General features: G+C 44.4%; 1 protein-coding gene across 10 annotated transcripts in view; it reads right to left on the reverse strand.

Annotated features, from left to right (window-relative positions):
* Positions 1-12,842, reverse strand: part of DEPDC5 (DEP domain containing 5, GATOR1 subcomplex subunit) — a 96,669-nt gene that overhangs the window by 13,813 nt on the left and 70,014 nt on the right. For 6 of the 10 annotated variants that reach the window (XM_040416442.1, XM_040416439.1, XM_040416438.1 and 3 more), the window contains 12 exons: positions 8,969-9,136; positions 8,667-8,886; positions 8,461-8,582; positions 7,937-8,036; positions 7,697-7,759; positions 6,861-6,994; positions 6,700-6,783; positions 4,954-5,086; positions 4,762-4,870; positions 4,413-4,643; positions 3,102-3,271; positions 2,840-3,011 (listed from right to left, as the gene is read on the reverse strand). In XM_040416442.1, coding sequence (XP_040272376.1) covers positions 2,840-3,011; positions 3,102-3,271; positions 4,413-4,643; positions 4,762-4,870; positions 4,954-5,086; positions 6,700-6,783; positions 6,861-6,994; positions 7,697-7,759; positions 7,937-8,036; positions 8,461-8,582; positions 8,667-8,886; positions 8,969-9,136 — 1,706 coding nt within the window. Of the gene's footprint in view, positions 1-2,839; positions 3,012-3,101; positions 3,272-4,412; positions 4,644-4,761; positions 4,871-4,953; positions 5,087-6,699; positions 6,784-6,860; positions 6,995-7,696; positions 7,760-7,936; positions 8,037-8,456; positions 8,583-8,666; positions 8,887-8,968; positions 9,137-12,842 lie in introns of those variants that run through there. The other 4 variants (XM_040416435.1, XM_040416440.1, XM_040416441.1 and 1 more) reach the window with 4 other exon arrangements.

The following is a 12,842-nucleotide window of genomic DNA, read 5'->3' on the forward strand; positions in this document are numbered from 1 at the left end:
CAGAGCTATACCCATGGTTTCCTGTGTCCCATGGTTTCCTGTGTCCCCCAAGGAAAATGGGCGAGAAAGGAGGTATTCCTAACACCGAAAGGCAAACGTATTACACATTAGGATCTCGAGGCTTAATACACCCGGTAGCTAACCAATCATTAAAACGGGATGAGTTCCGACATTGGAGCCATGGCTCCCAAGACCGCGAGAAAGTTGGTACTTGCTTATGGGATTCTGACCCTAGTTCCTCCATGCGAACCAGGATATCTAGTGCAGAAACCCAGGTTATCCTCAGCAAGCGGTCTGTGGACCTCCATCTGCGGGGAATAATCTGTCTCATAGCTTGTACAAAGGTTCTGAGTACCCCTCTCTTTACCTGTTTGGGCCGTCCCGGGTAAATGGACAGTAGAGCAATCAGAGGGAAAGGAGACACATTAGAATGGTATAAGGCGTTATATAAGGCGAAGATGTCTAACCACAAGGAGGAAACCCCGGGGCATTCCCACCATATGTGAAGCATAGTGCCCACCGCTGAATTACATCGCCAACAAGTGTCAGAGACTGAGGGATAAAATCGGTGAACCTTCACAGGGGTCCTATACCATCTCATCAGAATCTTATAATTAAGTTCTTGCAAGCGACATGACGCAGTAGATTTGTGCGTGAACAGAAGAGCTCTGCTCCATTGATCAGCGGTTAACGAAGTATTCAAGTCCTTCTCCCAATCAGGAGCAAACTTAGCTCTTCCAAGTTGGGCCGTGAGTGGCCCATCCCCGATCTCCCTAGCACCCAACATGCCATAAATGAGAGAGATAGCATGTCCAGGACTGGAGTCTGCAAGGCATAGCTTCTCAAAGTCAGTCAAAGGAGCCGATAGCTGCGATCCAGGAGCCAAAGAGCGTAGGAAGTTGCGGAGCTGGAAGTAGAGAAACCCTTGACCCGGGGAACCCGCCAATATGTGAGAAAAGTCAGTCATAGGACGAATACCGGAGTCCCCTAGGAGGTCTCGCACTCTAATCAAGGACGGATATGTGGCCTGGAAGGCCGGGACGAGCCCGATCGCCTCCGGCAGGTCATGACAACTACCTAAGACCGTAAGAGGACCATAGGCCGTGATCAGTCGGAGTTTGGACGCGAACCTACCCCATGATGAAGCAAGCATATGAAGGAGGGAGGATGCTTGGGGTCACATAGTTGTCTCTGACGGGCCGGCGGCAACCAGAAAACCCCTGTTGCCAGGAGAGGATCCAGGTCATGAACCATCTCCACCCACAATTTCTTATCTCGGTTATGGAAAAGATCCAGAACACAATTTGCTAACGCTGCTCTGTAGTAGGAACTGAAATTGGGCAAACTCGCTCCCCCCATGTTTTTGGGGCGGGACAAGACACTATAGCTTAGTCTAGCTCTGGTACCTGCCCAAATAAATTAATTGTGAGGCTAGTCTGCGGATCTGGCCAAAAAATGTTTGGGGAATGACGCATGGAATAGTTTGAAACAGATGGAACAACGCTTTTAAAGATGTTTTCCCATTACAACTTATTCCCTGTCCACAAGTCGACAGCTTTGGCCCATACCTACCACGAGACTGGGGTCCCATGCTTCCTATTTGAATTGGAGTGGCAGACATGCACGTGTGACCGCTGCTCCATTCAAACAGGGGAGTATGAGCTCCCATTCTTGTAATCGGCAGGTGGTCGGATCCCCGCAGATCAGTGTACAAGAGATAAGTTGTCATTATGGGACGACCCCTTGAAGCCAAAGTTTGAAAGCAAAATTATTCTGCACTGTTGGGAAGGAGTATTAGGGTGCATTTACACGACCATATGTATTTTGTGGTGCACAAAACGTGGATCCGCAAAAAATATGGATGACTTTTTTTTATTGCGGACCCATTGTAACTGCCTATTCCGGTCTGCAAAACAGACAAGAATAGGACATGTTCTATCTTTTTTGCGGGACTGCGGAACAGATATACGGACAGCACTCTGTTTTGTCCGCATTTTTTTTTAATGAAATGAATGGGTCCACATCCAATCCTATAAAAAAAAAATAAAAATAAGCAGATCTGATGCTGACCAAAAATACGGTTGTACGAGTGACCTTTCACCGCTCCCGACATGTCTGTTTTAATAGCTTCATGCATTCCCCACGTACTAACAATTCTGGAGCATCTATTCTTATGTCTGTATGTTGTGCCGTTCCTCTATTATTTCTACTAGAAATTATGAATGAATTGCTAGCAGTCTGCAGTAAGGGTACAGAGGGGTGGTAATAAATAGGGGGTGTACCTGCACAGTCTGAAAATGGCAGCACTGATTGGATAGAGTCAGACTGTGCAGGTACACACCCCAACTTGTTACCTCCCCTCTGTACCCTTACTGCAGACTGCTAGCAATTCATTCATAACTTATAGTGCAAATAATAAAGGAATGGCACAACATAGAGCCATAAGAATAGATGTTCCAGAATTGTTATTACATGGGGAATGCATGAAGCTATTAAAACAGACATGTCAGGAGTGGTGAGAGGTCCTTTTTAAGGTGTATTCTCATTCGGCAAATATGTTGCAGATGTGCTTGTTCCGTTCATCTGAATGGAACTTGCAGAAATCCATGCACAGGCAAAAACAACCTCATTCACATGTATGGAGCTGATGAAATTTCTGCAACTAATCTGCTACGACTGATTATACCCTTAACGTCTCATTGTCAAAGATTCACAGACATTTCATGGAAAACGGTGATGGATTTATGGCGTAAATTCCTTTATATGCTAAGAGCTGGACAATGTATAGAACATTTGGATGAACATATACAGTATATGATGTCACGCTGCCACTACATACCTTCAAACAGATGGTCACTCTCTGCTTTTACCAAGCAGTTAATGTTGAGAGGAATGAAGAGCTGAGCTCTCAGCGGATCACCATACAAATAACTTGGTAAGGAAAATGGACCCTCTAGAACTGGTACAAGGAGAAAACCGCAGGACGTAGCCTTTCTGTGCCAACCCTGCACCTACAGGCAAAATAAAATAGGAGTTTAATAACTGATGGGCAGGATTTTATGAAGTGAAGGAACCCTTTATGGACAAGTCAATCTTTTTACCATCTCAAAAAGCACAGTCGCAGTTACAGCCATCCAGTGTAGCTTAATCTCAAACGCAGCAGTCAGGGAGAAATTCCCATGGTAATAGCAGCTACACCACTCCAGCCGGTCCGTACGATTGTTAAAATCCACATCCAAAGTTACAGTCCGTTGCTCTGGTACAGTAGCAGCTATACACGGAAAAAGAGACGAGAAAAGATCATCTTTTTTTTTAGACACAATAGTCCATGGATGTATTGAAGAAAACTGCAACTTGATAGAAAATTGTCAAAAAAGGAAATTAAAAACAAGATGGTAAGCGCTACATGCAGCTTACTCTCTAAAGCATGCACTAATCTAAGCAAGCATGCAGAACCGAAACCAGCCCATGTGTTATAACCATTATTAATCAGAGGTCGCAATCAAAAACACCATATTCAGATGGTAGGAACACCCAGAGGTAAAGCTGGCCATACAAGTTAGAATGCTGTCGGCCAAACAGGTATTCCTCTCGACCCCCTTAATACACACGTGCGCTCAGCCAAGCAAATGTGTTCTGAATTGGAAAGGTGGAGAAAGCATCTGCCAGATACCTCTGACAGTGGCTTATCTCCCCGAAAACAAAAAGGATCAGGCATGTTGAAATCCAAAAGCCTGATCCTTTTCTTTGCTGACATCTTACAAGATGATCTACTGTCCCACTGAAATCAGCAGGTTTGGCTGACATTAATCTGGTGTGTATGGCCAGTAAGAGATTAGTATGGCAATTGATAAGAGAGCTTGTTCCGGCGCTCTGGATGAATCGCATGCAGGTTACATGATACCCAGTGGGCAGGAGCTTGCTGGAGATGGTACTACAGCCAGTCAACCAAGAGGGACCAATGATGTCACATGGACACAGTAATGTTGGAGGTCTTAGTCTAGTTTGCTTTCCCTCAATAGTTACGTGAGAAAATAGACCATGTAGAAAGGATATTGATGAGTTTTAGCCAGAGTCCTGAAATATGTTGGATGACAACAAGCAGCTTTGAAAGACAAAATAATACTGCAGCATTTAGCAAAGAGCCACATTTTGACATGTCACCTGGACTACAAAAGAGGTTACATTCATAATCTTGTACAGTCAATCTATTTAAAAGATAATGAGATATTGACGCTGCCATGCCATTTAGGGAGGAGGGCCTTTCTTATATTACTAGTGTTAGACCTAACAGTATAGTATTTGTAGGTTTATATCAACTGATCAAAGATTGAGACCATTGATGGTCCACAGGAGATCATTCTCTTGGCCCTGGCACTCCATCAGCTCCTCTGCCCTCTATGGGCAGCTACCTAGCAGTGCTGCGGCCTGGCTCCTTCCTCCGAAGCTGCGGCTGAAAGAGCTGTGCCTACTTGCATAAGAGGCGGGCCGACTGGGCAACCAAGGCAACAAAAATGGTGGGATTTCAGAATGTAGTAGCTCCTCTTCCACTATTGCCACCTCAAACCATTTCCGCTGGAAAGCAGTAAAATCTTCCATTGCAGCAGAATGCCAGGCGCTCGGCTGTGTCAGATTTGGTGCTGCTATGACAAAAAAAAAAAGTTTACAAGATCAGAAAGAGGTAGATAGTTAACCGTGAGCATGTAAGTAAATGGTAACTCTGGCGTAACCAGCTTTAGGTTTATTACACGTTCCTCCCACCTTTATCAGGATCCTTTTCAGGGGAAATCTTATAAAGGTAAAATCCATAGATGAAGGTTCTTAGCGTTTCTCCAGAAGCATGCATTATGTACTGTTCCTCCAGCATCTTCTGCAAAACACAAAGTGGAGGTGTTCTAACTAGATCACGCCAAAATAATGTTACGTGTTGCCATAGGAAAGCATGTTTCTTACTTGCATGATGTCCATGGCCATCACTTGAGTCTGCACCCAGCTTATGTTATTGACCAACCAATGCACAACCTCAGCACTGATAAAGCAACATGGAGGAAGGCCCTTCTGTTCGGACAGCAGAGAAACACCGGTACTACAAGCACAGAAATTATTTCCACCATTAAATACTATTACAATGCATATGTTGACACGATACAAGTATTCTAATCTGGTAATGTCTAAAGCTATTCTAGGTGGATGAGAGGTCTACTACCAGTGGGCTCATGCTCTAGAAACCCTTTAGTTAATGTCCCCCGATTATAATAAACAATGTCTTCCACAGACCATATTGCACGAAGAAAAATTTTTTCAAGGGAGAATGAGCTCCTCCCTGGCTATGAGCGGTGCGCTCTGATTGGATGTGCTCACAGCCAGGGAGAAGAGAACCGCTCCAGTCTCCGCCTAGTATAACCAAGTCGGCTAATATAAGGCACCGAAATCAACGGGGGCCAACAGAAAAAAAAAGAAGAAGTGTGATGACATCAGTGGGGGCCGCCCTATAAGGTAAGACCCTAATTAGACTAGGGTTAAACAGATGAAAGGTCCTCTTTAAACAAGGATCTAATCGGGAGAATTAACTCTTGTAAGCCACAAAAATTGCGATCAAACCCTGGATGACCTGTGCCCCTCCATATTTGCAGATTGGCTACCGTCAATTAAACAAAACCAATAAGGCTACTTTCACACTGGCGTTTGGTGCGGATCCGTCATGGATCTGCAAAAACGCGTCCGTTCAGATAATACAACCGCATGCATCCGTTCAGAACGGATCAGTTTGTATTATCTGTAACATAGCCAAAACTGATCAGTTTTGAACACCACTGAAAGTCAATGGGGGACGGATCCGTTTTCTATTGTGCCATATTGCGTCAGTGAAAACGGATCCGTCCCCATTGACTTACATTGTGTGTCAGGACGGATCCGTTTGGCTCAGTTTGGTCAGACGGACACCAAAACGCTGCAAGCAGCGTTTTGGTGTCCGCCTCCAGAGCGGAATGGTGACTGATCGGAGGCAAACTGATGCATTCTCAGCAGATCCTTTTCCGTTCAGAATGCATTAAAGGGCAAAACTGATCCGTTTTGGACCGCTTGTGAGAGCCCTGAACGGATCTAACAAACGGAAACCAAAACGCCAGTGTGAAAGTAGCCTAACTTATCATGTTTCCTAGGCTAAACAATGCTATTATAACTTTCAACCTCTAGACTTGTCATTGGAAAACGACATATGTTATTTTGCTACTTAATATCTTAAACTATCTAATAATTCTAACTACTCAGATTATTATTATTTTTTAATCAGACCACTTGAAGATCCGTACAACTCAGTGTCACAATGTTATACACTGCTCATCATATTGATCAGATAATCCTGACCAAGATTTTGTCAATGACTCTGGAAGGAGGGGGGTAATGGTGTTCTCATAATGAGGGAGACCGTATTTTCCCTGTTTTCCTACCTAGGGAATAAAATCAAACTAAAATTAGAAAAGGTAAGAAGACTGGCAAAGCAGGCAGGTCCGCCTCATCTGCATACTAAGCTAAAACTGTCTCCGTATCTGCAGGAGGGCTATAGGCTGAGCGGGGGGGCTAACCCTTTTGGCTTAGTGCTTCTATCCTAGTGGTAGCAGTGCCCCCAATGAAATGAGTAAGACATGTATTTACAGCAAGGCTTCCAATGCTGTTTGTTACACAGTTTGAGGCACTTACTTGGGATGTTTCATAGCTTCCAAGATCTCACTTAAACTAGCACTGGAGGGTAACGTGCTTGGACCACTAAACACCTGTGACAAACTAAGAAAGCATGGCAGGAGTTAAAAATCCATCTTACAAGGTCCTAAATGACATCCGATACCACGGTCACTCCATACCTCGGCTCAGCTGAGGGAGGCTGCTGTTCTCCTACGTTCCCAACTTGGTTAAGTGCTCTCTCCTGAGAGGTATTGTTTGCTCCAAGAGCATTATTCCAATCAGCGTAGGGGGATGCGCCTTGGTCTATAGAAATCTGCCATAGATTGTAGATTTCCAGTTTTAGATTAAGCAGTGGAAAGAGAAGTAAGATACATATGGATGCAGTCTGTAGGTATAATGCTGTCCTATTGTGTAGTGGTCACACCTTTTATATAGCAGAGTGGAGACATAATTAAGTAAGACAACCCCTTTAAGAAATCTCATCCACATGCTGTGATATTAAACGATAGCATACCAATGTATGTTATAGATGCAGAGGGTAAAATGTGTGGCAAAATTCACAACAAATCTGCAACAGATTTTCTTATGCTCGATTTGGCATAAGGCTACTTTCACACCTGCGCTTTCTCTTTCCACTATTGAGATCCGTCATAAAAAACGTCCCCCGAAAGTATTCATGCAGTGTAACTGCTCAGGTTAACGTATATAAAGCACATATAGAGACACTTTAGACAACATACACTTACATGCATAGTACAACACATATAAGTAGAAACATGGCATGCAAGTATTATTCCAACAGGTTATTTTTGAGTTATATACCTTGAACATGCTGTTGTGTGCACGAAACTAGAGTAAATGATACACTTTAAATGCAAGACAACTAGTGACATAAAACTTATTGTCGAGCATCAGCAACTTCTAAGGACCATAGGCATACTGTATTCTACAGGCAATACATATGCAAGTCCAAAATCTATGCTGACAAGCCCCAGTTGTTTCCTCAGACACTAACCTGTGAGTTGAAGGTTGGTGCTGTTCGTGGACTGCGTACAAAATCCATAAAGAAGGCCCCGTCCTGAGAGGGAAGCGACAGCGCAGACAGAGGCATAAAGAGATGAAGTGGCAGACTCAACTGACTACCATAAGTTTGTAGGACAAACGGGAATTGGAAAGATACGTGGACCCAAAATGTCAAAGCACTGGCAGAAGATACACAAATCTCTCTTTTCATATACTACACCTTTTCACTTACCTTGCGGGGGCTGTCCACATAAGTAGGAGTGACAACAGGGTCTATGGCTTGGCTTGTTGCCTTCCCAGCATGCACTAAAGCTTGCTGCTCCCCTAAGCTTCTGAAAATATATTGCACATTTATGTAATCTTTCTTTGTGAACATTTTATGGGTTAGAGTTACAAGTAGCAAGGCATGACCTATTAGATCGGTGATGATCATGAGAACAGAGGCCCCCATAACCTGTGCGGCCCCAGAAATGAGCGTATGCAGCAGGTTGAGCATACGGACTGATGCTCCATTCATTATTTTGGGAGTTCTGGAAATAGGAAAGTGATGTACCCTGGAAATCCCATAGAGATCAACGGAGTGGATGGAGAGAATGCTTGACCTGCTGCTTTATTCATTTGCGGGTGGTGGGGGTAAGGGGGCACACGGTACAGGGACACTGGGCAAGGACTGCCACTGATCTAATAGTTAGTTACTCCCTTTCCTGTGGATAGGGGATACCTTGCTACAACCAGAATACCCCTTCAAGGACCTACTTTTGATTTGCTTCCATTTCTAGAAGAGCTGATAGGGCAGACGTGCCTTTCTTTCCAACTGGTGGTCCAGGAGGTTCTGGTGGATGAGGGGGGAGCTGTAACCCTTTCATGCCTGCTCCCTTCTGTTGTAAAAAAACAACAAAAAACTTTAAAAACAAGACAAACAGAATTCTAGGGGACCTAGGAGAGAATAAGTTGTGCTTTACCCTAATCATTCGGTCTGATCTGTGACGTCTTCGAATGCGATTAAGTCCCTCTACAAAACGCAAGAAACCATCCAACAATTGACCTTCCTCTTGTTCAGATCTAGGCCGTTCTCCATACAGATCACATCGTTGCTCCCCTTCAGTGATCCGCTTTGTAGGTCCCACACAAGAGGGAAGAAGTAGAAATCGAGTGCGCCAAAATTTCAGTGACTCAATCAGACTGAATAAAGTAATGACATTGTGAGTTCATTAACATTTTCCTTACTGACGGTGCAAAAACCTGCATCACACACGTGTTCTACCTGAAGTCTTCTGACCCCGCAGAGCAGATGTATTGGTCTAAATAGTTCCACTTGTAGTCCTCCAGCCGCTCATGGGAAAATTCCACCCAGCTGGACACAAAGTCACTGCTAGAGTGTGACGGACACAAGTTGTATGTATAACTGATCTGGGCAGATTCATAGGGATACCTGCAGAAATAAGACCAGAAATGTGTAATCCCAAATGTAGAATGGGAAATTCAGCATGTGCTGTTCACTCACTAAATCTTTTAGTGCATACTGCCATACTTCTCAGCTGTCACCATTATTTACTTATGTTAACAGGACACTTGTGTGAGAAAGTGATGTTTTTTTTAACTTACTATTCATAGAAAACACATTTTCTTTTAGAAATGTTGACTATTTTTCTTTTGTTTATTTAGGCACTACTATACCATTGAAAAATATATACAAATACAGTCCTTCTGTAGTAGTAAACACTAAAGATAAGACCTTTAATGTAGATAGATAATCTATGGTCATTTTACTGCTGCTGTGGGGAGATGATGTTATCTGAAGGGTATCCTCACGATAATAGTAGGTGTAGAATTGGGATGACCGCATGAAAGCTCTGCTGTTCTCTTGATAGGCCTAGATGCCCAAAGAAGAGCATTACATTGACTAGTGTGATGCTCTAATTGAGTTCCAAAAGGGGGCTCTCTCTGGCGGCAGGTGTCAAAAGTTCAATCATAGAGGAAGTTAGAGAGCCAGGGCAGGAGGTAGAATACATGGAGTGACTTAAAAAAATTATATACAAAAAAACAGCCACCCATGTTTTTCTTTAGAAAAAAAAAATATATATAAATCTGTGACAGAAGTGTCCCTTTAAATATTACAATACAACATATTTTCTTCGGAGGATTCAAATAATCTCTCTGATGTGTGTTTATCTGTGAATAAATCTAAAGGCTGGAGCTTCAGAGGACTACTGGGACCACATAACAGACCACTCAGCTCCTGGCATCTAGTGGAAGCAGCTGAGGCCTTGTTCACATTTCCATGTCCGTTTGACGTCCATGAAAAAAAACGAAATCAGTCCATGTTTCATCCATGAAGATCTCCATGTTTTGTCCGTGAGTCCGTTTTTTGCACCTTCTGTGTGTCATCCGTATTACACGGACACTGCTCAACTGAAAGCTAATTTCCAAAGCATCTCCTATTAGTGATCAGTAAAAAACAGACCAAACACGGATGCCATCCGTGTTTTTTCACTCTAATGAAGAGTTGGCAGGGTCCGGTAACAAAGAGACATACAGCCAGTATACAGCACTCGCATACAGGTGTGCTCAGTTTTCCTCTGTCAGCACAAGACGCTGTGAGAAGAGAGTATGATTTTGTGAGCCAGGGTATATCTCATGAGATCACACCGCAGTTGCCACTGGCCTCGTTGCCTGGACAGTCTCAAAGCTATAGGCTAATTCTTCCTTGTGAACCGAGGCTGTTCCAGGGGATGATCTGAAAATCAGGCACCAAAAACAACAACATAAATGACTTGGTAATGGCAGGGGCTATCGGAAAAAAAGCCTTATTCAGCGCAGCGGTGGCTCTCTAGGTAAGCAGACAGCTGCATTACTATGACTACATGACAGGCCCTCTTTAATGAAAAGCTATACATTACAGACTGAAAGGGATTTCTCTCTGCTTGGACACACACAGGAATAACCTGCAGCTATAAAGATGGAGGAGACTAATAGACTGATATATATGGTTTTGCGAGAAAAGATTTGGCAAAACTTATAATAATAAAAATGAATAATTTATTCATTAATGGGGTTGTTGGGATTAGGAAAACATGGCTGCTTTCTTCCAGAAACAGCACCAGACCTGTCCAGAGGTTTGGTTTGGAACTGCAAGTCCATTCCATTGAAGTGAATGAAGTTGAGCTGCAATACCACAAACAACCTGTGGACAGGTATGGCACTGTTTTCAAAAGAAAGCAGGGGCTATAAAAAATATACTTAACGCTGCAGTTCCATGCCAGTCCACGCAATGTCTTGTTCACTTCGGTAGCACAATGATTTGGGGGAAAGGTGCAATTCTTCACACCAGTGGGGAAAAAAAAAAAAAAAGACTTCCACGTCCTGTGGTTGATATGGGAGGAAGCTGGTTTCCTGGCCTTTATCATGGTTTGGATCACAGACTGTTGATGCAAAGGCGTTTGGGAGAGAAGCCGCAGAAGCAACTGGGGCCAGCGGCTTAGGTGGAGGAAACCGGGCCTGTAGAGATAGATGCTGGTAAGAAGATCCTAACAAGGGAAGTTCCCGGGCCTAATAGGTACTCAACTTCAATGCCGCCCATCATTTGCGATGCAGGGGACCCAGTTACTGGGCCGGCAGAGTGGGATGAGGCAGACCTCGGGTCAAGATGCTGGGTCTTCCCTGCCAAGCCGGACGACCCGACAGTGGATCAGGCAGGCAGCCTCTCAAACACCAGGAATAGGGTGAGAGTCCAAAGTTCCTTGCCAGGGGCTAGTAAAGAAAACGGGCTGGAAATAAAAACTAAAAGTGGCCCCATGTTGTCAGTGGGTCCAAATTGACAGAAGGTAGAGCCAACACAAGTAAGTGGGGCAGGCAAAACCATAGAGAAGCATTATAGTGTGCTACACTATGTCATATGGTTCTGCAGCAGAACCAAATAGCAAAGTGCAGCACAATATACTGGTCCAGCAGAACTTCTCAGGACAGCACCAGACCACTAATTCAGCTTAGTCCCTGTAGGAAAGGTTGAGCTGATGTGAGGAGTGAATATTTAATGGCTTAGTGTCCGCCTCCTAGTAGCAGCACAGGAGAAGACAGAAAAAAACGGAACCTTTGTGGTGGCGCTGTCAGCAGGAGTCGGAAGTATTGGTAAAACAATACTATTTATTTACAGTTGACACGTTTCAGGGGCGGAGGGCCCCCTTCATCAGGACAATATACAACAATTGTACTTGTTGTATATTACTATCTCATCCCGACGACTGCTTTCACAGCACGGGCTGGAACCTAGGCAGCAGCACAGGCACCCCGCACGCTGATCGAGAAAATCAGCACGGCTGCATATAGATGTTGTGACTTCTCACAACATATTCTGGTAAGAGTAACTTACTATTCATTTTATTATTTTATGAAACAACACCACACACGCTGCCTCCTGTCCTTCTCTTATCTCCTAGTAGCAGCAGCTATGCCCAAGGACTCTGTGTCCCTGAATGAGATGGCTGACTACCTACAAAAACAGAACCACACATGTCCAAAGGTTGTTTATGGTATTGCAGTTCAGCTGTATCTACTTCAATGGAGCTGAGCTACAACACTAGACATGCAACCAATGGATAGGTGAAAACAGACATACTTAGGCTACTTTCACACTAGCGTTCGGGTGTCCGCTCGTGCGCACCGTTTGAAGGGGCTCACGAGCGGCCCCGAACGCATCCGTCTGACCCCAATGCATTCTCAGTGGAGGCGGATCCACTGAGAATGCATCCGCCTGCCAGCGTTCAGCCTCCGCTCCGCTCAGTGAGCGGACACCTGAACGCTGCTTGCAGCGTTCGGGTGTCCGCCTGGCCGTGCGGAGGCGAGCGGATCAGTCCACACTTACAATGTAAGTCAATGGGGACGGATCCGCTTGAAGATGACACTATATGGCTCAATCTTCAAGCGGATCCGTTCCCCATTGACTTTCAATGTAAAGTCTGAACGGATCCGCTCAGGCTACTTTCAGACTTAGAAAATTTTCTAAGTAATAATGCAGACGGATCCGTTCTGAACGGATGCAAGCGTCTGCATTATCGGAGCGGATCCGTCTGATGAAACATCAGACGGATCCGCTCCGAACGCTAGTGTGAAAGTAGCCTTAAACAGCCTATTTAAAGCCG

The sequence above is a fragment of the Bufo bufo genome, chromosome 2 (genome assembly GCF_905171765.1).
Source record: "Bufo bufo chromosome 2, aBufBuf1.1, whole genome shotgun sequence".
NCBI classification, from domain to species: Eukaryota; Metazoa; Chordata; class Amphibia; order Anura; family Bufonidae; genus Bufo; species Bufo bufo.